Genomic DNA, 27,896 nt, shown 5'->3' on the forward strand with positions numbered 1-27,896 from the left:
AGCAACTCCTGAAGTTTCTGAGGGGCCAAGTGTTAGCACTGAGATCCCGACCTGGGTCTTCTGCACCAGCCCCATGCTAGGCTCCCTACCTCTCCTCCTGGCTGCACAAGCACGCAGGAAAGCCCGGTCTCTGTTGAATGCACACTGGCTTCTTTACAACGACTCAGTGTGTGAGGGCAAGTTGGCTGTGAGATGGTGAAAAAGCCCACATTTACAATAATTTTTAAAACATCTCCTTTACAAATCATGTAAACTGCTTTTACAAAGCCTAAAGGAAACCAGCTTCTTTCCTGCTGTGCCCAACTCCTGTTCAAAACACTAAATACTTAAATGTAGGGAGAACATCTACTTTTTTCTTTGGCTCAGTAATTTCAACAATCATCATGATAAATGCACCATTATGCTGAACATTTTGGAGTGTCCAATTTCTAAACTATTAACTCACCAAAAGAACCCCACTGGTTGCTTGATCTGCTTTTAAAAAGAATGCAGTTCATCTCGGGATGACATATGTACACAAGCACAAACATGCTTCCTGACAAAATGCTGAGTAATTCACAAACAGAGTAATGTGAAAACCCTGGGGAAAAGGCCACATTTTTTGTATGTTTAAAAATGATGGGAAATGTTTGCCTGTATTTCATTGCTTCCTTTAAGGTTTTTGGACTGGAGGTGAGAAGTGGGGAGGGATGACTCTCCTCTCAGTCCCTCAACCCTGCTGGGAAATACTCTCCTCACTCCCTCCTTAACCCAAAAGGGCACAAACAGGATCCTGCAGGGCAGGTTCCATCAGAAAAGGGTTCCCCTCACTCAGGTCTCTACAAACTGGCACCTTGCTGCCCTTGCATTCAGCTGTGGGTTGGGTGGCAGCAGATGTTCCATCTGTTTTGTTCGGGATTTTGCTCCAACTGTTCTTTAAACTCTGAGCTGTCTTTCTTCCCAAGACCTACCTGGATCTTAAAAAAAGGAAGGATGAGGCAGTTCTCAGCAAGGTTCCCACCAGCAGGTGGCTACGAGATAGGCAGGAGTCTCAGGTGTCTCATATGCCATAGGAGATGGGATGAAATGACATCAGATCACCTGGTAAGTCACTCGGGGGACAGGACAGCAGCTGCCTGGCAACACCATTTCCAGGTGCGGCTTCTCCCTGCCCACTTATTCTGGTCTGTCCCCACTACCGTTCCCAGGGCCTCCTCATCAGCTGGCGGTTTGATCCACTGGAGCTGTGGGGCCACCAGTCTCTAGGGCCAAGGACACAGCACCTAGAGTCCTGCCCCGCCCCCACGCACTCTGCTGCTCCTGCTTCCTGGCCCCCAAAGGAAAAGAGAAACAAGGAAACTCTCCTGCACGATAAACAAATCAAGGCTTCTCACTCGCTGCTCTGATTCTGTCAATCAGCTTTTAAATATTAGAACGAAAAGTCAGTAAGCACCAGGAAGGATTTACAAAATTCATATCGTAATGTCATGGCAGCCTGTGTAACAGCCACAGCAGGAAACGCTCCCCATATCCATCAGCGGTGAGGAAAGAAACAAGCCGTGGTATTGTGTGTGCTGGAATCGCACCCGGCAACAGACAGGAGAGGCTGCTGGTCAGCTGGGCAGCGCGCATGAGGCCCCGCGGTAGCGCTAGGGAAGGCGGCTGCCACAGTGACTGCGCTGCACACTTCCGCCTCAGCATGTGCGCCCTGGGCGAAGCTGCCCTTTGGTGGCAGAAACAGAAACCAAAATGGCAGGGGTGGGCGGGCTGGAGACAGGCAGGAGGGCACTGACTAGCAGGAGGCAACTGCCCTTTATCTTAGTTCAGGTGGTGGGTAATGGGTGCAAGAGAGATAACCTGCTAAACTATACACTGGAAAGATTTCCCTTTAACTACAAGCTAACTACCCCTCAGATTTAAAAAATCTGGAAAACTGTTGACAGCAAAGGACACCATCAGCAGAATAAAAAGGCATCCTACAGTACGAGAATACATTTGTAAATGACATCTGATAAGGAGTTAACATCCAAAATATATGAAGACCTCACATGCCTCAACACCCAAAAAACAAATAATCCAATTAAAAAATGGGTGGAGGATCTGAATAGACACATCTCCAAAGAAGAAATTCAGATGGCCAACAGGCACATGAGAAGATGCTCCATGTCGCTAATCATCAGGGAAATGCAAATCAGAACCACAATGAGATATCACCTCACACCAGTTAGGATGACCACCATCCAAAAGACAAGGAACAACAAATGCTGGTGATGATGTAGAGAAAGGGGAACCCTCCTACACTGCTGGTGGGAATGTAAATTAGTTCAACCATTGTGGAAAGCAGTATGGAGGGTCCTCAAAAAACTAAAAGTAGAAATACCATTTGACCCAGAAAATCCACTCCTAGGAATTTGTCCAAAGGAAACAAGATCCCTGATTCAAAAATACATACGCACCCCTATATTTATTGCAGCACTCTTTACAATGGCCAAGAATTGGAAGCAACCTAAGTGTCCACCAGTAGATGAATGGATAAAGAATATGTGGTAAATATGCATAATGAATATTATTCAGCCATAAAAAGAAAACAAATCCTCCCATTTGCAATAACATGGGTGGAGCTAGAGAGTGTTATGCTCAGTGAAATAAGACAGGCGGAGAAAGACAAGTACCGAATGATTTCCCTCATTTGTGGAGTATAAGAACAAAGCAAAACTGAAGGAACAAAACAGCAGCAGACTCAGATTCTAAGAAGGGACTAGAGGTTACCAAAGGGAAGGGGTAGGTGGGGAGGGAGGGAGAAGGAGATTAAGGGGCATTATAATTAGTGCTCACAATGCTGGTAGGTCACGGGGAAGGCAGTATAGCACAGAGAAGACAAGTAGTGACTCTATAGCATCTTACTATGCTGATAGACAGTGACTACAATGGGGTGGCGGGAGGGACTTGACAATATGGGTGAATGCTGAAACCACAATGCTGCTCATGTGGAACCTTCATAAGATTGTATATCGATGATCCCTTAATTTAATAAAAATGTGGAAAATCGTTTTGAATGGGTTCCCAAAGAGTAGGCAGAGGAGATGCAAGGTGTGTGGATGAGTCACCCACAAAATCACCTGAATAATGGAGTGAAGGCCTTTGTTTGTGCTTTTCACTGAGTCCATCTCCAGGCCAAACTCTCAGAAGAGAGTGAATAACTCACACAGTTGCCATTTCAAGGCCTGAGATTCTTAAAAATGTGGTTATGGGTTGTATGTCCGTTTAAAACAAGAATGTTATTGTAACTGTATCAAAGGCAAGTGAAACAGTCCACCAGAGAAGCCACAGCACCATAACCATTCGGGGAAGGAGCTGCCAGGGCCTGCAGAAGCCTCTGTGCACAGAGGCAGCGGTACACCAGAAAGGGCTGGACCGCAGACCCGCTGTGGTTCAAATCCCACCTCGGCCACTTGGCTCAGCTGTGTCAGTTAGCCCTGCTGCTCAAGCTCTCTGACCACCAGGCTCCTCATGAGTAAGGCAGACACAGGCCCACCTCTCAGGATGGTTGTTGTCAGGATTCAGTGGCATCACAGATAAGATACTCTGCCCAGAAAACCTCTCAAGGAACGTTCCCACAGACATGCCACCGTGCTCATAGCCACCTCTTCTCTTTACCTGCCCATCAGTCATTTCATGACAGACAAACCTCGTTTTTGCAAAGCTGATGTGAAAGACAGATTCACTGGTGTTTCAGCAACCCTGACCCTCTTCCCTTCTCCAGAAAGGACTCTGTTGTGAGCTGAATTGTGTCCCTTCTGCAAGACCTGGTAAAGCCCTAAGTCCTGGTGCCTCAGAATGTAACCTTATTTGGAGACAGGGTCTTTACAGAGGTTATCAAGTTAAAATGACATTATAGGGTGGACCCCAACCCAATATGACTGCTGTCCTTATCAAAAGGGGACATGTGGGCACAGAGACACACAAAGGCCATGTGAGGAGAGAGGACTGGAGGGCTGCATCCCCAAGTCACAAAGCACCAGAGATTGCAGTGGCCACAGAAGCTAGGAGAAAGGCCTGGGGCAGATAATCCCTCAAAACCATGGGAAGCAACCAGTCCAGCCAATGCCTTGATTTCAGACTCCTGTGATTCTTCAAGCCCTCCCACCCCCCTGCACCTGATCCAGTAGACAGTCCAGTCTATTTAATTGCACTGTGTGGCCTCGGTCTTCTACACCAACAGCCCAGACTCCTCTAACACCTCTTCTGTTTCCTCCTGGCTTAGTGCCATCCCTTTATCTCCTCCATGCCACCTAGTTTTGTCTTCTGAAAATGTGGAGCTGGTGTCATGGAAAGAACCTAGATTTTGAAGCCAGGGTGATGCATCTAGAATGCTCATTTCACCATTTATTGACAGCATGTTCCTGGACAAGGTTTGTAGCATCTTCACCTCAGTTTGCTCACCTGTTGGATGCCGCTGACAGAAAGACCTCGCGGGGTTATTGCAAGTGTGAAATGAGTGGCCTGCTTCAGGCAGCCAGCACCCAGCTGCTTGAAGGGCACTGGGATGCTGCCATGACTTTGCTCAAAGTCATCAATACCCTCCTGCACTTGTCAGAGAAAGTCTGGACTCCTCTGCAGAGAGATGTGGGCTGTGCTGGTGACCTACAGCACCTCTTCTCCCCAGTTTCATGCCTCCCAGAACCCAATTCTGTGCAGGCTGGCCCCTCCACATGACTTGGGGGAGTGCCCATCTTCCACACCGCACTGCGTCCCTGCTGAGTGGGCTCCATGAGGTGGTGCAGATCAGAGGGGAGGAGTCACACTCCACGCTGGAAGAAGGCTGTCATTCCCTCTTCTCCAAGTCAGGAGGGGCAGCAAATAACCTGCTGTCATGAGAAGCCACCTTGCATTGCAGGGAAATGAGTATTTGTTATGGGATGAATTATGTCTCCACAAAATCCATCTAAATCTCCAGTATGGCAGAATGTGGCTGTCTTTGGAGACAGGGTCTTTACATAGGTGATTAAGTTAAAACGACTAGGGGTGGACCCTAATTCAATGTGATTTGTGTCCTTATAAGAGGAGATGAGGACACAGACACACACAGAGGGAAGACCACGTGAGGACACAGGGAGAAGGCGGCATCTACACCCCAAGGAGAGGGGCCCCAGAGGAACCAACCCTGCCAACACGATGATCTCAGACTGCCAGCCTCCCGAGCTGCAAGGAATACATTGTGTTGTATAAGCTGTGCAGCCTGTAAGGCTTGGTTTGGGCGGCCCTTGCAAACTAACACAACATTAGAATGAACCCATGCTGATGAGTGCCTAGGAGACAGACAGAGCGAGCTGTGGCCTGGACCCTATCCAGGCCCTGGACCTCCAGAAATATTCTATGGATTTTTGTATATTTTTAACATCAGTTTGATCTGAGGTTTTGCTATTTGCGGCAGACAGCATTCTGGCTGCTCTTCCTGCCTTCAAACCCTCCGCAATACTGTGCTCTTGTCCTAACTGAAACAAATGCTTCCGCCCACTCCTTCCCCGCACAGAACGTACATCCTGGCTATTCCCAGTTCATACTGGGCCCTTCCTGGCTCCATCTTCTAGCTCAGCGCTTCCCTCTGCCTGGACTGCCCCCTCCCGGCCCACCTGTGCCTGCTGGGACCACCCATTCACCAGGGCAGAGCTCACAGCACCTTCTCCCCAGCAGCTTCCACTCGGTGCTGCATGTAGTAGCTGTGCAGGAAGCATCTGAATGGCGCACACTGCTCTCAACTTCCCTTGGGTGGTATTTTTTTCTGCACATGTTTTCAACTATATGAGAGCAGGTCACTCTATTTGCTACCCAGATTCAAACAGATCACCAAAGAAAGACTGCTGTGCACCGTCGCTTCCCCATGTCAAAGGAGAGAATGCTTTCTGCAGATTCAAAAACCCATTTCCAGTATGATGAACTAGGAGTCTAAGTTCCCCGGTAACCTTCTGCCTGTTCAAAGTCATTTCAGTTTCCCCAAAATTGTTTCTGGAAATGAGACTTGTGATCATGGTTGTAGTTTGCCTTTCTTCACCTTCCCTCTCTGCAGTCATTTATCTAGGACTCTGTCAACGAAGAAATAGAGGTATACTGGGGGAAAATGAGATGACAGCCGAGAAATTAATTAAGAAACTTCTGCTGATACCTAAACCACAATTCAAGTCAAATGTGTCATCAGCAGACATATAAAACTAAAAAAAAAAAAAAAAATCCCCCAAATCCCCAAACCTCCACCCTCATAACCTTGATGATATTTATTTTTTTTAAGTGTTTATGGGACTTTCCAGAAAAAAAAATTAAAAATAAATCTTCTATTAAAATGAAGTAATAAAAAACCTTACTCGGGAACATGCAGGATTGGATGATTCACCATGCAACATAGCTTCCAAACGACCCAGCCATGGGCAGGCCCCTGCAAATACGCATCACATTCTTGTATCTTGCCGCCTCTCACTGGAAGACCTCTAGTAAAAGCATCTTTACTTACTACTTGAAAGTCACTTCAGAGAGTCAGCCGCAGAGCACGAGGTGGTCTCTCACCGTCAGCAGCCCCACTAGCTCTCCAGCTCTCTCTCTACTAGGGATACCAAGAATGTCCCACACAAACCCTCAGAAAGGAATACAAGGGAGTGGACAGGCAGTCGGTGCTATGAGTGTCTAAGGAAGGAAGGCTCCTTCTCGGGAGGGTGTTCAGAGGCCCAGGATCGGGACCTCTCCGAGGTGGAGAGGTGGGCTTGGGCCAGTGGAGGGGCCCCTGTGTAGCAGCCTGGGCTAACTCCCTGCATGCTGCTTTCAGAGGCCTCCGCCCTAAGCCTGTGGGGGGGATGTCGTGATGGGACCACTCTGGGTTCACTGCCTGAGCCCAAGGCAAGGCGGGGCAGCCCCGATCTATTACTCCACAAACGTAAACAGAGCTTGTGTGGATTTGGTTCTGGTCTCCAGTCCTTGGTATCTGTGTCCCATGGGAGAGTTCTCATTTCCCGCTGCTGAAAACACTATTAAACCACCTTAATGGGAATTAATTATGGAAAAAGCTAGCCTGAATTAGAGACATTTTGAAAATAAATACCTTTTACTTCTAAATAAATGTTTCCTTTTCAAGTAATTAACCATTATTCTAAGCAGAGGTTCCAAAGACCTACTTTAATGAGTGACTTGATCATTAGCAACATTCATTTGTACATAGACACACTAAGGCGGAGGTTCATAACGTGCTCCCCCAGGTAGGCTAACCATGCCCTTTGACTCTTGGTTTACGCTATTTAATGGGCTTAGCAAAGCCTTTCTTCACAGACGGCAAAGGGGCCCTGGCTGGGCTGTGACGACTCCTGGCATGATGAAATGGCCTTCTATAGCTCCTGCGGCTGCACCCCAATACTTCCCCCCTGGGTTACAGAGGAGGAAGCCTCACCCAGGCTGCCCCCGGCCATCTGTTGGGGATGGCCAGAAAATACAATGAATTTTTATGGTAGTCTAGACCAGGATTTCTCAAACCTGGCCAGCCCAGCACTTTGAGCTGGATCATTCCCTGCTGCAGAGGCCTCCCTGCGCACTGCAGAGTCTCAGCAGCCTCCTTGGTCTCTACCCACCAGATGTCAGTAGCAGCGCCCTCCTCAGTTACAACTACCAAAAAGACCCCAGACATCGCCAAATGTCCCCAGGCGGGGGCGGGGGGGAATCATACCACATGGAAGTCACCCAGAGAACTTCTTAAAATAACTAAGGCCTGGGTCCCATAGGTGGTTCCAAAAGCTCCCCCCAGCTGCCCCGAAGTGCTCCAGACACCACCATCCTGCTCCCAGATTCAGACCAACCAGGTCAATGGGGAGCTTTCATCAGAAAAAAACGTTCTAATACAAAGTTTCGAAAAACAGTGGCTTAAAGTAAAGGTATCATCCACTCCATAGCCCCGTATGAATTCAAGTTAGATGAGTCACTATTTCAGGCAAACCCTCCTCCTCATCTTCAATAGCTCATTGAAATCTGACTTTCCGTCTGAGCTGACCTGTGTATCTCTGTCCTCTTCTCACTACCCTAGAATTAAATCACCTTAGCTCGCCAGATGAGAGCAACAGCCCTTACCACCCCATGACCTTCACTGTTCAGGGAGGGCTAACTGAGCACCTACTCAGGGGCTGAGGATGCATATCTGGGCCAGGAAAGCAGGAGTGGGCAGTTGGAGTGGAGGAACAGGAGCCAGGACAGTGGCACGGCAATGCGGGGGAGCTGGATTCTGGGCTGAAGGAACCGTCAAAGGCCGAGCGTTTGAGAAGTGATCAGGGGCTGGAGCACAGGGTCCCTGTGCAAACATGAGGGGGCAGCTGCAGGACACGCAGGCAGGCGGGGCACGATCACCAGGGCCACCAACCAGGCCAGCTACATCCCAAAGGCTGTGGAGGGCCACAAGGGATTTGGAGCAGGGGAGTTGAAAGGGTCGCTCCGCTACAATTTAGGACCAAAACACTGGGATTTGAGACACAGAGGGTAGACGAGATCGGAAGCCTAAGAGTTCCAGTCCAGCAGGTAACCAAATACAGAGGCCCGGGGCTTCAAGGGAACACCCGGGTCACAGATAACATTCCAGGGCTGCCCTGCTCAGGGCATGTGCTGCACCTCAGGTGTTTCGGGCTGGACTGTGTCCCTCACCAAAAGCAAAAAACGATGAAAACGAACACCTCATGCATTGAAGCCCTGAAAGTCCATGAAAACCTCTTCTGTTAACAATCCTAGAACCTCAGGATATGGCTGTACCTGGAGACAGGCCTTTACAGAGGTAACGAAGGTAAAGTGGGTTGGGTCCTACTCCAGTCTGACTGGTGTCCTTCTAAGAAGAGATCAGGACACAGACCCACACAGAGGGCCGACACGTGAGGGCACAGGGAGAAGGTGGGGGCTGTAGGCCAAGGAGAGGGGCCCCAGGGGAGCCGACCCTGCCCACACCTTCATCTCAGACCCCAGCCTCCAGAGCTGTGAGGAAACAAGTTTCTGCTGTTGAAGCCACCCAGCCTTTGGTACTAGTTACGGCCGCTGAGCTGAGCGAGACACCCGAAAATGACCTTAAGGGAGAGGGTGACTGAAGGGATTCCGGAAGGGCACTGGGAGAAGGCCCGCTGAGGAGGAAAGGAATCAGAGCAAGCACATCCGCCATCACAATGACAGAGTGCTGTGGCCTGAACGGTCACTCCAGTACCCACAGGGGCCAGTGGGAATGTAGGCACAGTCCTGAGGGACCAGGCATCAGGCAGACCTGACAGCCTCTTGCAGCACGGCAGTACAAGGGCAGGGCTGGCATCCCAGGAGCCCCCACAAATGAGAGGGAGCAGGCAGCAGCCCCTGCACAGGGCTGTGCTGTGATTTATGTTGGGGTTCGTTGAGGTGGCTTTTTAAGGAGACCCAAACAAGTGTGTGTGGCCGTCCACACGTGGAGGCTGCATGGATAGGGGCTCAGGGCCTCTGACAGGGGCCTGGGGACATGGTGTGGATGTGGAACCACCCTCAGGAGAACAGGAGCCGGTGGCCAAGCACTTCTCTCCTGGGTCATTTCTGTTTATGGACTTCAGACGGCTCATTGTCTGCTGGGGGAAAATCAAAGTGATACCCGAGGGCTGACTTTCCGGCCCTGTGGGGTCGGGGCCAAGTCTCCCCACAGGACCCCCCGCCCAGGCTTTTTCAATCCTTCCCGAACCCCAGACTTCCTTTAAACTTCACAGCATCCTGGGTTCCCTCTCCATGCTGAGAACCCGGGCCGTGAACACAGCTCACCTGCGCCCCACACCTCCGGCACTGTCCCTGCATGAATCACGCCCGCCCCTCACAGCTGTACCAGCTCATCCCACACTGCCAGGAACCCTCCATTTGCCAACTGTCTCAGCTATGCCATGAGCTCCTCCCCCAGGGCAGAGACATTGTTGACCCTGTGTCACCTGCCCAGGGAGTAGCGGGAGGCCTGTCACAGAGCAGCTCTTCGGGGAGAAGGACCAGGGGCAGGCACCACACAGGTGGCTGCAGAAGCCGCCTCAGACAGGGAAGAGGAGGCCTGGGCCGTTGCATGTCACAGTCCTCAAAAAGGAGGCTGACATCCATGTGACCGGCAGCGTTATTCACACTAGCCAAAAGCTGGAAGCAACCCAAGTGTCCATCAACAAATAAATCATAAACAAAGTATGGTGTATACATACAATAGAATATTGTTCAGGCTTAAAAAGTTAGGAAATCCTGACACAGGCTGCAGCATGGGGGAGCCTCGAGGACATTGTGCTCCATGAAACAAGCCAGCCACAAAAGGACACACGCTAGATGCTTCCATTCAAATGAGGTCCCCAGAGCAATCAGATTCAGAGACAGAATAGAGAGGGGTGGTTGCCAGGGGCTGAGGGTGGGAGAGGGGGAATTAGTGTTGAATGGGTCCAGAGTTTCAGTTTGGGAAGATGAAAAAATTCTGAGACAGATGGAGGGGATGGTTGCCCAACAATGTGAATGTACTTCATGCCACTTCAGGATAGTTAAAATGGTAAATTTTCTGTATGTGTACTTTACCACACTTAAATATTTTTTAAGTAGGAAAAAAACTTTGTGCTTACTTTATGATTAGCACACATAATGTAGGGGGCTCACGGGGAAGGCAGTATAGCACAGAGAAGACAAGTAGAGACTCTAGAGCATCTCACTACGCTAATGGACAGTGACTGCAGTGGGGCGTGGGGGGGACTTGATAATATGGGTGAATGTAATAACCACAATGTTGCTCATGTGAAACCTTCATAAGAGTATATCAATGATACCTTAATAAAAAAAAACAGCTTTATGCTTACTGCAAAAACTCATATATAATCCGTTTGAGAACAGGGGAGATCCTCAGTATGTAAGAATCAAGGATACCCAATTTGTAAAGCATCTTTTAAACACACAAATAAAGCAGCTTTTAATCTAATCTGGGAGGAAATACTCTGTAGTGCAAATTACAATGCTGAGCACACAACCCATCCATAAATTAGGACCACTGGGATATTTGTGGCTTTTATGCTGGCAATGTCTCCTTTGCACTTATTCTTTAAATGATACTAGGAAATAAAGTGTGACTATTAGCTAGTAGAATTATATAAAGCTCTCACCCTCCTCCCCACTTTAAAAAAATGACTGATAAATACTTCACTAGCATTCCTATGACTTAACATTCTTTACCACACATTCCTATGACTCAGCTATTTGGTTCACTGCTCAGATAAGTCAACTGACTGTCTTCCTTCTGGAGTGGTGTTTGCAAGGGTAAGAAGTCTCCCTGGCTCCTTCATGCCACTGCACACCATGAGCTAATGAAACATCCAAAATTGGTTAAGGCCTTATGAAGCTGTTCCCTGGAAAAACAGACCTGTAAAACATACGTTTCACTTTTACTACAAGAAATCTAGAAAAAGATACAAAATTCAACAGAGGAGTAGAGAAGCAGAAAAGATACTGAAAAATCAGAAAGAAAGGCTCATAAAAGCTAGGGGAACACCTGCTTACCGCAGGAGCAGTGACAACTGGCTTTGTGAAAGATGACAGGCCAGAGGTCACTAGAGGTAGGGCCCCTGCTCAGAAGAGCCCCACATTTAGCTTAATGCTAGGCAGTCACCATGTTCATATCTTTTTAATAATTTCTGAATGAGGGACTTTGCATTTTCATTTTGCACTAAGCCCCACAAATTCTGTAGCTGATCCTGACTAGAAGAAAAGTTTGGAAAAACAGAGACTCATGCCATGTGGAGGCAGGGGTGAGGGTAACAATTTACAAAGTGTTTCAGTGACTGCCAAGCTCCCTTGGTGGTCTGGAACTAAATAACTGAGACCATCTAGAACTATTTCTAGATGTAATATTCTTTATTGGTGTATTTTTTATTTGTTGTATTCCTGCCAATTCTACACTAAGCTTAAACAGCCAGGTAAATTATATCCTGAGTCTCTGGGAAGAAAAAGAATACTTTGTTCAAAGCATTTTAATGGTTCAGTCATCAGTATTCAATTATTCTTGATTAATTGCCAAAAACACCCATCCCTCCCACCCCAATGAAGAACAACTACTATCCCACCTTGTCCCATGATCTGAAGTAACTGGGTAACTGCACCTATGCTCTGAAACCCGCCTTTCTCCACCCAGCCCTAGCTGGACATCAGATAGGCACCCAGGAACCTGTGGTTGGACAGGGGATGCTGGCCTCTGTGCTGACTGTTGCTTGACCAGAGACCAAGTGAGCAAAAGCGTGGGACACAGTCCGTCTACAGCAGTAACGGAGCTCCCTCCTGAGAACGGGGCAAGAGCAAACGCAGCCTCTACGAGAAGGATGGCATGGCGGCGGCAGGGCTCTTTTAAGATTCCCCCCACGCCCCCAAGCACGTTTGCAGGTCTCAAATCCCACTCTAGGTTCCCTGAGCCGTCCCTGCATCTTTCCAATAAATATACTTCTTTTCTATTTTGTTGATGTAATATGAAATTTATTTTCATTACTTGTAATGAAAAGTCAAAAGAAGAGAAGTTTCATAGAATCTAACACATACAAATGGTAGGCTGGAGATACTCCTGCTGCCGTCTATCACAGCAATGATTCTCTTAGGGGATATCCGGCTGAATCAGCCAGTCACCCCGCCCCCTTCTACTCTGCAGGCCCCTCACCTGGAGGGAGGCTTGCCCCTGTGCAATGACCAGCACCGAGCAACTGCTGAGCAAATAACACAACAAATTACAGACCCCAACTCGCAGAGGACCAACGTATGTGGGCCAGTGAGGCCAAAGGCAACACCTCCCAAAGAACTCAGCAAGGACAACACCCGCTGCGGGGAGGGGCAGCTTGGCAAGGTGGCCCCTGGCCCTTCCTGCTGTTTTCACTCTGACGTTCCCTCTCTGCCCCTGCTGTTAAGGCTCAGGTTTACCACCCACCCTCTAAAAGTCTACTTCCTATCAGATCAGTTCACCCAGCACAGCCAACCCAGACTTGAAATCGTTCTCCAGCAAATGACATGAACTCAGATTTCTGCACCAAGACTCCATGGAGGCAGGGAAGCACTTGGCAGAGCCCGACCCCCCACCCTGGGCCTTGGCCACCAGAAAGGCCCTCTCCTTTTCAGGCCCTCTCAAGTCCTGTGGCCAGTGACCTATTCTGTTTTCAGGTAAGAACTCCAAAAAAACAAACTCCTTAAATGGTCTTTCAAACAAATCCCCCAGAGGTCCTTTTTGATCAGACTCCTCAGCCACCTGGATGTGGGGGTCCCATCTGAGGGGCACACCTCACTTCCCACATCATCAGGTCCTGGGCAAAAGCAGTAGACACCTTGGAGCTCCCAAGGAATCACTCACCCACCAGGTGTGGTCTATCAGCTCCTGCCAGTCTAAGCGTTCCTCAGATGACTCACTCAGCCAGTCCTCATCCCCCAAACGGGAAGAAAGGGTTCGGCAGTTTCCCAGGTGCCTCCTGTTTGCCTGGAGGGAGGGCAGTGGGCACTCTGTACCAGGTATTCTTGTTCTAGCCCGAGACAGCCCTCCAGGTAGGGTGAGCAATGACCCACTTCACTATGAAGCTCCTGCCACTCCCAAGATAAAATGGGCACTGGTCTGAACTTAGCAGGCAGGACTTGAACCTGTACCTGCCAAACTGAAAAGCTCTCACTCCTTTTATGACATCAAGTGCAGGTGAGCTCAGGCATTTATGGTGGAAACTTTGCGGGAAGAGGACGAATAAGACTCACCTCCAGCAGGGAGCCAGACAGACACACTGATCACCACACAGTGAGGGCTGGGAGGAAGGGGCAGCAGGCTCTGGGGGCACCAGATGCAGAATGAGCTGGTCTGAAGGATGAGTGGAGACCAAATGGCTGACGGAGGGAGAAAAGGGCGCTCCCGGGAAGTGGCTACCGAGGGAGAAGGAGCAGAGGTGTAGGAATCTGCCCGGAGAGGAAGTCTGCACGGAGCCACCACATAAAGCCATAGCTTGAATAACCACATCTCAACTTGCTGTAACAAACACACACAGTCAACATTCTCAGACAACAAAAGGACCATTAGACAGGCCAGTTCAAAGGAACAAGCCAAAGAGAAAGGCAGGGGGGGGACCCCTCCCACCCCCCAGTGCTTCCCAGCGCCTATCCCCTGGTGGAGGTGGCAGCTAGGCAGAGACAAGGAGGCCCTACTGGCTGAGGAGAGTTGTACACTAACCCTAACACGCTGGAGGCTTTGACAGGTCAATGCCGACCCTCCAGCCTCAGTCTCCTCACCTACCCGGAGGACTCTGGACCAGGATGTTACAAACGGATGCTCAGGACAATGTTTTACCTGTATTAGGTACTTTGCAAAGGTAAAGCTGGTTGAATAGAGGTAAATTCCAGACTAATGGTTTCCCATATCAGGGTCTTTGAGCTTGTGGAGATGTAATTAGCACCCCCTTCTCCCATCACCTCTTGAGCAGGAGGGCAAGAGAAAGTGCTAGAATACTCCAAACAGGCATTCCTGTCAACAAGCTCTAGGAAAGGGCTTCAGGCCCACTTAACCACAGGCAGGTCTGGACCTGAAGCTACAGTGTGATTGTCCTCAGCTCCTCCCCAGGACTCCTCCTTGGCCATCCGGCCTCCCTTTGCTGCACATACGAGATGCTTTCCCCCAGACCCTTTGTCCAGGCTTCTACTTCACCTCTCCTCCCTCTCTCTGCCTATGCCAGAGCCCCCATCTCCATAGCAAGCACAGGGCATAGTCCTAGGGCCTCTTCTGAGCCCCTGGCTGCTCTCCACTCTCAATTCATTCCCTTAGCTGGCTGAGTTCACCTCATGGCTTATAAGCAACCCCTTGCCGTATTCCAGCTGCACTGCCTCCTATCATTTCCAAGGTCTCATGTGCCACAGGGCCCTTGCAAATGCTATTCCCACTCTGCCTCTCTCCTACTCAAATCTCAGAACTCATCTCAGATGTCAGTTTCACTCAGGGCAGTCAGTCCAGCTCTGGTTATTTGTTATAGTCTCATTTCCCTTTCTTTCTAAACATTTAACTCAGTTTGTAATTAAAAGATTGTTGAATTCATTAACATGCTCCTCCCTCATAAGTCTGTAAGCTCTCTGATTGCTGAGCTATTTCCTCCTATGTGTATCTCCAACACACAGACATTGCTTGGCCCAGAATAAGCACTCATATCAATGAAAGGAAGGAAGGAGGGAAGGAAAGGTTCAAAAAAAGAGGAAAGGAATGGCCCAGGGTCACTCTCAAAGGTGTGATAATTGCTTACTAACTGACTCTCTGAAGAAAACAATAAAACCCTGATGTGTAGTGTTTGCCGATTTCTGTGGTGTAAATGCTCTCACCATGGCCAATTCTAAGCCACCAACATGACATTCCTGAATGTGCAGTTAGAAAGAGATGTGCACCGGCTCAGAGTCAGTAGAGGCCAAGCTGGCTCCAATACACTGCTGGTTTGCGGCAATGCCAGGATGGACATGTTTTTAAGTGACATCAACTTTTGACTCAATCTTACCTTGGACTAAAGGTCAAAATGAACTGAGACTTGCAAGAAATACTGAAGAGAGAAAAAAAAAAAAAAAAGGAGGAGGTTTTGCAGCTAGTCCAGAATAAGAAGGTGAAAGGTGAGACCCACTGTCTGGGAAGAGCATGATCTCCCAGGAGATGGACAGAGCTGCTTAACAACTGTTTAGCTTCTGGTCTTTTTATCAATAAGGGCTACTGGCTACTGTCAAAGTCAACGTTTGGGACACTGTTATGAGTAAGTCAAAGCCTACGTGAAATGCTGGTTATATCTGTGGACCTAACATTTGTTTCTCTTTCTAGCAATTTATTCTCAGAGTTCAATGAAAGGAAAACTGATACCTGCAATACCAAATAAAAGAGGTCCTGAGATAAAAAATATATTAGAAGAAAACATGGGATTTTTTTTAATTATCCCAGGATTATGTAAACCCTAAATCTAACACAAAACCCAGAAACCATAAAAGATTAATAAATTTAACTCTAAACAAACCAGAAGTTTCTGCAAAACAGAAACACCATGAGCAAAATCAAAATACAAACAAAACACCAAGGGGGGAAAATAAACATTTACACAACATCAAAGGATTAATTTACTTTATGCATAAAGTACTCTACAAATGAGTAAGAAAGGAATGCCCCACTCCAACTACACATAGGAAAAAAAAAGGACATGAAGAAACAGTTCAGAGAAAAGGAAACACAAATGGCTCAAAAATTTCAGAGATGTTTAATGTCCCTCAAAACGAGAGAGATGCAAATGATAATAATCAATGCAATTCCTCACATATTAAAGTAGGAGACCTTTAAAAGTGTAATGACTCCCTGGGTCAGGGAAGGTGTGGGAAGAGGCCCTCACACATTGCTGATGGAAGTGTAAATTGGCAAGATCTCCATAAAGAGCACTTTGACAGTATCTATCAAAATACAAATGCAGCTTACTTTGAACCTCCACTTTGAAGAATTTCATGCATGCTGTAATTTCATTATATATTATGTGATAGCAAAGATGGAAACAACCCAAATATCCCCTTGTAGGTGACTCATGAAATAAATTAAGGCCTGGTTCATACAATGGGATACTGTGCAGGCACAGTGTACTGGCGTGCACCCATCCCATCCAATATAGGTGACAAAAGGCATAGAGCAATGTATATGCTATAATACTGTTTGTGAGAGAAAAACATGTAAGTGGAAAGAGACCATTTCTGGAAGGATACATAAGAAAGTGGTAACCATGGTTGCTTCTGAAGAGGAAAACTAGAGGCGGAGATGGCAAGAAGTGTTACTTTTACTGTCTGCCTTCTGTTCCATGTGTGTGCATTATCTATTACAGTCAACTTTCTAAAAATAGGTATGCACGAAGATGTTCACTGTTGTGTTGCCTATACTAGATAAAATAAAACACCACTAGGATAATCTAACGGTGGGTTTTTAAAAAAAAGAACTACTACTGCAATGAAATTGTAATGACTTTAACCCTAATTAAATTGTACTGTCACTTTAAGTAACTTCTGGTCTTGAGCCCCAGAAAAAGAATATAAATTACTACCCAAGATATTTAAGCACCTCTCAGATGTACTTATAGGATAAAAGCCAGCAATTTGAGAATTCATGGAGAATAGAAGAAATATCAGAAGACTAGAGATAGACTAAAATCTCAAACTTCATATAGAGAAAAAGGACAGAGCTTGAAAAACTGACATTGATTTTTGGCAAAATTCTAGGGATTTATTCAAGGAAGTGGTGAGCAATAGAAACCCATATGGATTCACTCAGCACAACGCAGGATAAACTATGCAAATTACAAAGAGAAATATTTAAAAATCAGCAGAGTTGTGTTTTTTAGAACTTTGTTGAGAAAGTCTCAGAAGTACCTGAGAATCTGGGTTGCACAAGGAATGCTGGCATGTGGGACAGGCAGGCCCAGGGAGCAGGGCCCCCAACTGCCTGGTCTCTGTCCCCATAGCATGGCCCCTAAGGAACTCTGCAGAATTTTGTTGGATTCCTCTTTTCAGGAAGGCGTTGACAATTTCAACATGGCCAGGGGATAAAATGCAGAGCTATGAGTGTCATCAGGAACTTGCACACCAGGCTCCTGGCCCACTCAGGGTGTTTACTGATTTAAGATCCAAGATAATGCTTGGTGTTAACACTGGCCTTAGATTACTTAACATTCTTAACCAAGAGAAATCTTATATGTGAAAATGTTTTGAAAACTTTATAGGGCTGCACAAAAGAAAGGTTGTATTATTATTTATTATTATTATTATTATTTTGAAGAGATTGCAAATTACCAAGGCAAAAAAAGAAAAGAAACAAGATCCTAACAGGTGAGATCTAATAACTCAAAACTATTAAGATGAAACCTAAATCGTGTGCCATGTCACAGAAGCAGAGGCTGAGAAAGCCCTGACTTAATACAATCCCATAAAAGTTTGGTGACTCTGGTCCTCAGACAGCTAGAGGCATGTTACGTCTACTAAAATGCAGACATCAACTGTAGGCTTCATCGGTGGAAGCACAGTGTCTCTCTGTGCCCTCTTTTGATTAGGACACACAGGGCCTGCCAGGCTTTGTTCTAAAGGCCGTGCTTAAGAGATGCATATGCAAGAGAAACAATCAATATGGCAAAATTGAGCATATATGGAATGACTGAAGTAGCTAGAAATTTCTTAGCCAGGAAAGAAACTACTTGGGTATCCGCAAATATCTGAACATGTATTATATATAAAGGAAACAATTCATTCAGAGGAGTGAGCTGCACAAATAAGTGAAAGACCACCCCAGTTAAAGTCACCCAAAAACATGCCTCTCTGAAAGGAAGAGCAAATAACAGAGTGAGCTACCCAGCTAACAGGGCACTCTTTCCCATCCAGCAGGGACATACACGGCAGGGGTATTAATCAAGGGGGAAGGGAGCATTGTCAGCTCTTATAATAATCTGGGATTCTGTTTTGACAGTTTTATGCGTGTAGGTGTGCTATTATAGCCTGTGTAATATATATATATATATATATACACACACACACACACTATATATACATATAGAATATATATATATACTATTAATAATAGAATATTTATTTACAATGTAACATAACATACTATAATATACCATAATATGTGCCTGCTGGTTCTGCTGTAGCCCTCATAATACCTAGGGATAGAATAGGGCATGTATTGCAGGGACACATACATGCTGAAGGAAGTCTAATGATCTAAGGACATTGTCTGAGGCTTGTTTGCAAGCAGGAAAACCACGGTATAGAGTGAGGGGAGAGAGTACAAAAGGTAACTTCTCAGACCCTGCACTTCCACCCACTGACAGAGGCAGAACCTTCCACTTCTGTTCTGCTTGCAAACCAAGCAGATGGGCACCTGACCCCTAGAATTCTGCACCCATCACAGTATACATCCAGTATTTGCACATCTGATGCAGTATCTAACATACCCAGCCAGCTGAGGAGACAGTCTGCCTTAGTAGGTGCCTCAGTGTGCTTTAAAAGCGCTAAAACATTTGTTGTGGAATAGAACACTGCGGAAGGACAGTTGTTCATTTAGATCTTATTTGTGCATGAAAATCAATATCCTTTATAGTCTTTATCCTATAAGCAAATGTGTCTCTAACTGTTGTCCCAATGTCTTCACCTCCCAGTCTTACCCTGTCAGCTATATATATAACTGCACATACCTACAAATGCCCCCAAAACATACTGCACACAGTGCCATCCTTGGCCCAGTCCAGGGCTAATTTAGAAAATTTATCCAGCCTTCCAGTATGCTTCCAGAGCTTGTGTTCAAGAACTATTTAGGCTCTCTTCTCCCACCATCCATGGCGGAGTATGAATAGCTGGTACCCCCCCACCCACGAAGATGATGATATTCTTCCTCACCTCCTAACTTTCAAGCTGGCCTCCCCTGAGACCCCAGCACCCTCTATACACATTTGCTTTGACGTGTATCATTCCTCTGCTACTTCAGAAAAGGGGCTTAAAGTATTTGCAAATGTTGCCAAATCCTAGCTTTCACAGACATACAGAGTATTAAAATTAATATAGTCATTGTTCTTAATGTTTCCATGTTGATAAGAAAAAAACATTGCCCTCCATGGACGGGAAACAGATTCACTGCAATATTTTTGGGAAGGAAAGGCTGTCTGGGGAACAAGGTGAAGCAAGTCAGAAGGATCTTCCCCATTAACAGCTAATTCAGGCAGTTCCCACAGGACAGATCATTTCTTGCCAGGTTCGTACAAGATTAAAACAATGATTATAATGATGTAAGAGTTTCATCTTACACAACCATGAGCTGTAACTGTTTACTAACACACATTTGGGGAAAAAGATAGAAGCATATTGATTATACTGTAAACTGTTAAATTTCAGTATCATTTAAACAAAGCATTGAAAACTCTGCCCGGAATTGCTCAGATTGGGGTAATGGTCTACATTTAATTTGAAATGCAAATTAATTATTTAAAACCACAGAAAGGGCAAAACCCATAAATGGCTTGACTAACGGGGCACACATTTCACTTACGCGTTGAAAAAAAAACTAGAAATTATAGAGGTTTGGGCATTAATTTTCTAACATTGCCCATTCTCCAGTTTCATGCCTAGCACGCAGCTCTCACAAAACGCCGCTTCTTTCCACACAATGTGAATCTCTGCTAGAGGGGCTCCCCCAGACTCTGCGCCAGATGGATGTTCCGCTAAGGCTTACGGGGTCTCAGTGCCTCAGACAAAAGCAGCTGCTGTGTAAGGGCAGTGGTGGCCCCGAAATACCAAATTCTTAGCGTCCTTTCCACACTCCATGTTTACTGAAGTCCTAAGAGAACATTTGAGGGAACACTGGGGTAGCAACGTCTAAAGACAAACATGCCACTCTTTGGAGAGAATTGAGCCTGGGGAGAGGGGAAAGGGAAATTTCGAAGCTTTTGCTCTCTGGCTACAACTTGGGTGCTTTAGTTGGCATTAGTCTGTAAGCCAAGCGCCAGATGGCTGAGGTCTGCCGGAAAGAACACTGGGAATAGGACACTATTCTCATGGATAGACATTTCTTTGTGGGAGGCACAGGGATAAGGAGCCAGGCAGCCGAGCAGAACAGCGGTGCTGGTTCCAGCCAGCAGAGCTTAAATAAGGTGAGTCCTACAGGGCTAGCTGGTGACAGGTCAGTGGCCTTACCCTCCTCGCGGGCTACCCTGACTGATTGAGGGTGACAGCTCCCAAGGTGTAGTACTGAATGAAGCTCGAGCCTCTTGGCGGGGAGGGGCGCTCATTGAATATGTATGTGCACCGGGACAGGAGTTTGGGTGCAAACTAGGAAAGACTATGGTGCCCCCTTAAAGTTGGAAGGTAGCGTCACCTCCGAGGGTGGCAGTATCCCCGCGGGGGTGATAAAAAGCCCTCGCTTCCTATCCAAGTAATTACATCTCCTTTGGGGGACGGAAGGAGGTTAAGCCCATGCGAGATGCATGCACACACAGGCTTGCACCACTTTAGGTACTTCGGGTTCCAGATGACTCCCACTAGGACCTCGGTCTGCTCAGCAGGGGATGTCGGGAAGGGTGGAGGCGACCCAGGAGTGAAAAGGGCTCAGGAGAAGGACGCGGGGCCAGGGCGGTCGAGGCCCTTACCTTGCTGACCACGTTTTGGACGAGGCCTGTGCGGATGCCATAGTCCCACGTGTGGCAGTCGCAGTTGGAGGCGTTGTCCCCCTTGTCCGGAGGGGACGGCAGGGGTGGCGTGTCGCCCCCGTCTGCGCCGCTGCTATTGCTAAGATTGCCCGCCGCCCCCCAGGCGGCCGCGGCGAAGGGGGTGGTCGGGGGGCTGGTCCAGTTGGCCACGTCGCCGGCGCCCCACCGGCCGGTGGCGGTGACCCCCGCCAGCTCCGCGTCTCTGCCTGACCCGCGACACCAGAAGTTCGGCTGGTCCAAGAGGAAAGAGTCCGAGAACTGGCTGAAGCCGATGAACAGCGCCGGGATCCAGGTGAGCAGCACGAGGGTCCTCTGATAGCCCCCGCCTAGGCCTCCGAGGAAGGGCAGCACCGACCCGTCGTAGTCCAGCAACAGGAGGCTCGGGGCCGCAGCCGCCGAGCAGCAGCTCGAGTGCGGGCCGCCGAGCGCGGGCTGCGCGGCCGGCAGCGGCTGGATCTCTGCGCTGCCGCTCGGGCCCGGACGTCCCCCGAGGGGCGCCGAGGCCGCCGCGTCGCCCGGCGGCAAGGAGCCGTTCTCCTCGCCCGGGGCCGGCTGCCGCCCGGGCCCGCCGCCAGCCGCCTCGCGCCGCCGGTCTATCGCCATGGCCCGGGCCCGCGGCGCCCGCAGAGGCGCATAGAGCGCGGCCGAGGCTCCCGCGGGCGCCCGAGGAGAGCGCGCCGGGCCGGGCGCCGCCGCCTCCGAGGATGGCCCGCGGCTGGAGAGAGAGCGCTCGGCCGCTCGGGGCGTCAGTCCGTCCCCATGTCCCCCGCGCGGACCCCGCGCCCCGGGCGCTGCGGCGCCGGGCAGAGGACGGGCAGAGGCCGGCCGGGCCCTCAGCCGCCGCCGCTCATCGGCTCCGCGGCCCGGGCGCCGGCAGCCAAGCCCGCTGCCCTCCGGTGCTCGGCGCGGCCACGGGAGGAGGGCGGGAGCCGCGCCGCAGCCGGTCGGCCCTGAGCCCTGCGGGTCGCGGTGCCCGCGGCGGCCGCCGCTCCCCGGGAGCCGGAATGGCTTTATCCGACCTCGGGCGCCTCCCGGAAGCCGCGGGCTCGGGTCCCGGCCCGCCGCCCGCCCGCCGGCCCGCGCTCTCCCGCTCTCCCGCTCTCCCGCGCCGGGAGCCGGCCTCCCTCCCTGGCCTCCGCTCCCCGACCCCCGGCCCGCCCCCTCTCCCCCCGCGGAGGTGGAGGTAACCGCGGCACCTGCTGCGCCCGGCTCCTGCGCGCGAGCGCCCCCTCCGGCCGGGACGCGCCGCCGCCGCCGCGGGATCTACGGCAGGGGCGGGGGAAACGGGACACCCGCGCGCGCCGGGCCCGAGGATCCCCTGCCCGTTCCCGCTCCGCGCCGGCGGGCGGGGCGGGAGGAGGCGCGCGGAGCAACGGACGCGGGGGGCAGGGGGCCCGGAGGCGGCGGCGAGAGCGGGGAGCGGGAGGCCTGGGTTGCCTTCGAGGCTCATCTCCTGCCGTCGCGCGGGGTCTCGGTGACCTTTCTCTGATCGCTTCGGAGGTGTCCGCACCCTACTTGCAGTTCCGAGCCCAAGGGTCGCAAGCATTCGGGAGCACCCCACTCGCGCCTTTTCGAGGTGCAGATACGGGTGATTATTGTGTCTGTGGAGTAGGGTCAAGAAGGCACATTTGCCAATTTCAGGTCGTTGGACACCCGCAGCGTCCGGTCACTCGCGACCGACCGCAGTACCCACTCTCAAATCGCCATTTCTTCCCCACTTTAAAATGAATGCTCTGTAAGTACAATGCTAGAAGGATACATTGCCAGTCCAAGTTATATATACACATTAACGTGAGTGGTAATGGTATTCCCCACCCCCTCCCCAAGATCTTGAATTCACATTTGGAACCCCAAGTGCACGGGCGCACACATGCATGTTCGCACACAGGAAGACAAACCTCTCCCTCCTCTCCCGCGCTCCAGCGCCAACCTTGCCCAGCCAGCGCTGTATAAATAACACCAGCCCTGCGGCAAACGCCTGTATTAGCATATTTCCTCGGGCACCCACGGCCCAGCCAGGATGAGCACAGCGTGGCACCTTTTACCCCAGCGCTCCCACACGTTGGAGACCTTTCATATTCTGAGAAATTTATTAGGAAGTCTTACATAGAGCAATCCATTTCCAATATTTTGGGAGGGGAAATGTGAACGAAATGCTTCTGTTTTCCAAAACAATACCTTCTAAGCTACATACACGGAAAAAATCCTTTTGCATTTCCACTATCCCTTTACATTTTTAACCCGCGGTTCTTTTTTGCTACGGGCAACATGTGCTTACTACTAAAATTTTGGCACATCTGAGAGAATTCTTTCTGAAGGTTGTCAGTGGGCTGGGCCTTGGGGCCGGGTGGGTCATGGGCTTTGCTGCTTGGCTGAGGAGGTGAGATTAGATAACCATGGGCCGAAGAGGCCCAAAGAGTTGCAGGCCTCCAAGAAATGCTTCTCAAAACCTGCATGTATTTAAAGAGCTTTTGGGAGTGATAATGTACGTTGTGTAGTAATGATTTCTTTTCCAACTTCACATTATTAATTAGCTTGATTTTTTTTCTTCCCTCCCCACTCCCGCTGGAAGAGATAATAAATGCAAAAGTGTTTACCATGTTTCCAACGGAGAAAGTTATTAATAAATGTTAACCACTTATTATTACCTCTACTGCTCTTGCTATTATATAAAATCTGCATTTCTATTTCTGAATTTAAATACAAGTTTATTGTTATTATTCATTTCCTCTTCAGTGGCTGGTTTTAAGAGTTCCACTTTGTGTTTGGCTTTTCCTATTTACCTCAAAGTCACAAGGACCCATTTGCTTTCTTATAATTCATGGTAAAAAATAACCATTGTCAGTGACCTCCAGGGCCATTCCAATGATAATGAGAAATAGCATTGAACTCTGTAGGGCTGGTTTTCAAATACACACTCTCATTCATTCCTCAGGGGGCCCCCCCAGAGGTGGGTCTTCCAGATGAGGACTGTAAGGTTAGGTGAGGACCAGATCAGAGAGTTTGCCCACAGAACTTTGAACCCAGAGCTTCTGACTTGACAATCCAGGTTTTCTCCATTTCAACATTCAGGGGGCAGATTACAATACCATAAGAAAGGGTTTTAAAAAGTTATTTGTTAATATGCATTTTAGGTGGAAGGAGCCCTAGCCCTGGGGAGGAGTTTCATTGCCAAATTCTTAATACTCCTTGTCCCAGAAAAGTGATGAAAATCCTTATATTGTGTATTCCCAGAATTGGGGGACACAGTAGAAATTGGTGTCCTCTAAATTCAAGCCAAAAGGAACCAACACAAAATGTTTGAAATTCTTCCTTTCCTTTTTTTCCTTCTCTGTTGCCTGTGCTGCTTCTACAATTAGGAAACATGAAAAAATGGTCACAATGAAAACAGTAATATTGTAATAACTGAAAACAAATGTATGGAATTAGCCATCTGCAACACTGATACGGACATTGTAATTAAGTTGCTGATTAGATTAGTGGTTTCCCTAAATCCCTCTTGAATCAATATGCCCACCAAATGTAGAAGATTAAAAAGTAGCTAATTTAAAATAAACTGGCCTGTAATTCATTAAGACCTACCACAAAATGCCTCAGAGAGGGACCTAGAAGGAAAGGAGTAAAGAGGAAGAATTTGATACTGAGATAACCCCAGGGAAGTTATTTAGGTTCACTGACCAGTATAGGGCAGCCAATCAGGCACCTGCTTTCATTTTACCCTATTTTACTTTTCTGGGTGATGGCTATTACTAAGTGCTAGTTTTCTTGCTTATTTATTCATTTACTACCTCCTACCTCTAGACAGGTACTTTGTACTCAGCTATATTCCTGGTACCTTAAACAGCACTTTTTAAAAAAACATTCAGTACGTATTTGTTGAATAAATTGGTGTATCAAATTATTATCACTCGATGGTATCATGTTAGTATCCTACAATTCTGTTAACTTTGATTCCTAAGTCACAAGCAACCTTTTCATGTTTGCTCAATCTTTCAAACATAGTGGTCAGATCAGCCAACATGAGAATTCAAATGAACTTAACAACTATTTTGCTAATCATAAGTTATTGTGGCTAATGGATTAGCTCCGAATATGACGTTCTTGGGGGCAGTTACTGGCTTGCAGATGGTTGGTTTATAGGCAAAATGCAGCTCACAGACCACACACAGTGTTTTGGGAAAACCAATTGCCAACATTTGAAAATCAGGATTGAACACTAAAAAACAAAATAGCAGAAACCCTGGCCCTTTTGTCTCCTCGTATTTGTAGGGCCATGCTTCCTTGGTGTACAGTGGATAGGCAAGTGATCCTCAGTCCTCCTGGTCCATCTGTGCCTGGCACACGTCCCTCAGGCCCCATTTGTCTGGCCCCCCCAAAGCGTCTGAGTTTGTGATCCTAACTTCACGTTAGTATCCTGACCTCACCCATCTCATAAGGAAGATGAACCATTCTCTCTTTGAAAGCATGTTAAATAATCTGTCAGTTTTTAATTTCCTAAAAATTGAGAAAATAAAAAAAGGAAGTGAAAGGTGCAACCTAATCACCAATGTACTTGAACAATTTCATTCCCTTAGAGATAACAAGAGGAAAGAAAATTTTATCTTACTGCTAGGGTTGATAGAAATCTAATTTTAAATCCTCTGTAATTCCATGAAAGTTAGTTCCGAGGAATTGGCATCAGAGCTAATTAACTTAAACTGTACAATACTAGTCATAGCAAATGGATTTTTAATTAGTTTTACCTGTATTTCATGTTTTTAATTTATACTTCAAGTATAGATTCATGTCAAATATTGGATTATCATGTGTTTTTTTCTTACTGCAGTTTGATTTCTTTCAAATAATTATCTGAAAAGTAGACTTTCTTGATTTTTAGAGGATTGGAAAAACTGATAGAAAATTACTCAAGATTTTAATTGTGTACATTCGAACATTGTTTTGTCATCCTTTGACTTTTGGAATGCTAATGCTGACTTTCTAACAAAGGGTTTGACATTTACAAAACCTATCATAAACAAAAATGAAAATGTACTTTTGTTCAGCGGCAGAAGTAATAAAAATGTCATATAATCACTCCTAAGGAAGCTACAGGCAATAGCTTGAGGAAAACTACTTGCTCATCCAGTACAAGCCAGATTCAGCCTTCCTGATCAAAAGGCGGAATGAAAATAAACAACAAGGTAAAGATAATGCTTCTATGCAAAAGCTATTCAGTTGTAAATATGATAGAGAAGGCTCAATTACTTTTGAAAGCCTGGTCAAAAATGTAATTTTGAACTCTTTTGAGTTAAAAACAATTAGTACCTAACAAATTGATCCAGAATTTGGTGTTGGCTTTTGTTTGCTAAAAACCCCAGATGTAACATTTGCCTTAGAGTGCTTAAGAACGTTCTTATCACACACATATACACACAGACACCCAAGAAAAAGGTCTGAATGCCAGGACTTTAAAGTGAACATCATTTGTCTCATTCCAACATGGAAATAGCTTCTTTCACTTGATGAGAATCATCCCAAAATTTGCAAATGACCCTCAGGCTTCAAGTATGTACATTGGGGGCGTTCAGCAGTTCATGAGCCATCTGAAAGTAATCATTGTCAGGAGCCTTTGTGGAAACAGTAATCAAGTAACAAAGGTTAAGTGAAGGAACTTTCACTTTCTTAAGGAAGATTTAAAAAATTCTCTTTCAACAACTCTCTCCGTCTTTCCCTACTAATTCTAAATGGAGATGAGGAAAAACCTGAAACTGCTAAGGCTGGGTGTTCTACCAAATCTAAAGCGATGAGACTGATTTCCTTCAATGACTACAAGCTAGAAGAGGATAGATAAGAGTAAGGAATATTCCTAAATGGGGTAAGTCATGGTCCCAGAATTTACTTTCTGAGGCAAGATATTATGGTCAAAAAATTTTAGATAAACATTTTGTCTCTAATCAGGTTAGTCTGAATTTTTGACTATTAGAGAATCATAAAGGACTTTTCATATTCAAAAAATTAGCCATATATGCATATTATTATCCATTTAAATTGTGGACCACCTTAACAGTTTTGAATAAAAATGTCATGTTTCTATAGCAAAAAACCCCTATGTAACTATATAAGGTCACTGAAACATTTTTTTCTTTGTTAATAGTCATTTATTTTTAAAAATGAAACCAAATTGTTGAACTTCGAGTAAAACACTTTTGCTATGTTAGAAGGTTATTTAACACCCTTGTAGCAATGAGTACACCTAGTGTGGGCTCTTGGCTTCTAACACCATTCTCTAATCAAAGGAACCAAGGCTCCCTGGAGAAATGGCTGTTTCCGGGGCTGGGGGAGGAAATACCCAAGAATGAACCTGGGCCATCTTGTAGTGCCAGAAAGTAAGAAATGCTGAAACACTCCCACCTTCACTGATGCAGTGTGTCAAAGGGACACAGGAGCCGGTTGGAGGAGCTCCCAATCTGAGCCACAAAATTAGTAAAGGAGTGTTGGATAATAAATAGCCCAAAGTATGAAATAACTATCTTTGAGTCCATACTTATATAAATAAGTGTTTAAATAAATACAGAAATGGGGAAGAAGAGACAAATCTCCCAGGTAGAAGAATCCCAATAATGTATGTAGATATATGGTCTTCGAGGGGGTGGCATAACTCTCAGATGTGGGCTGTGCATAGTGTTTCCTTCCCAAGAGGAGAGTATGGAAAGGAAGAAAGGGAGA

General features: G+C 47.3%; 1 protein-coding gene and 1 long non-coding RNA gene across 13 annotated transcripts in view; one reads left to right on the forward strand and one right to left on the reverse strand.

Moving 5' to 3' along the window:
• SLC22A23 (solute carrier family 22 member 23) overlaps positions 1-22,358 on the reverse strand; it is a 164,293-nt gene extending 141,935 nt beyond the window's left edge. For 4 of the 11 annotated variants that reach the window (XM_073224089.1, XM_073224093.1, XM_073224095.1 and 1 more), the window contains exon 1: positions 21,132-22,358. In XM_073224089.1, coding sequence (XP_073080190.1) covers positions 21,132-21,794 — 663 coding nt within the window. In that variant the 5' untranslated portion in view covers positions 21,795-22,358. The remainder of the gene's footprint in view (positions 1-21,131) is intronic. The other 7 variants (XM_073224096.1, XM_073224090.1, XM_073224092.1 and 4 more) reach the window with 5 other exon arrangements.
• The window catches only part of LOC108394934 (uncharacterized), a 41,181-nt gene continuing 33,781 nt past the window's right edge, over positions 20,497-27,896 (forward strand). Inside the window, exons 1-2 of one of the 2 annotated variants that reach the window (XR_012126006.1) lie at positions 20,532-20,636; positions 20,998-21,483. This is a non-coding gene — a long non-coding RNA (uncharacterized lncRNA). Of the gene's footprint in view, positions 20,637-20,997; positions 21,484-27,896 lie in introns of both variants that reach the window. The other variant, XR_012126007.1, reaches the window with a different exon arrangement.

The sequence above is a fragment of the Manis javanica genome, chromosome 16 (assembly GCF_040802235.1).
Source record: "Manis javanica isolate MJ-LG chromosome 16, MJ_LKY, whole genome shotgun sequence".
In the NCBI taxonomy this organism is placed as follows: Eukaryota; Metazoa; Chordata; class Mammalia; order Pholidota; family Manidae; genus Manis; species Manis javanica.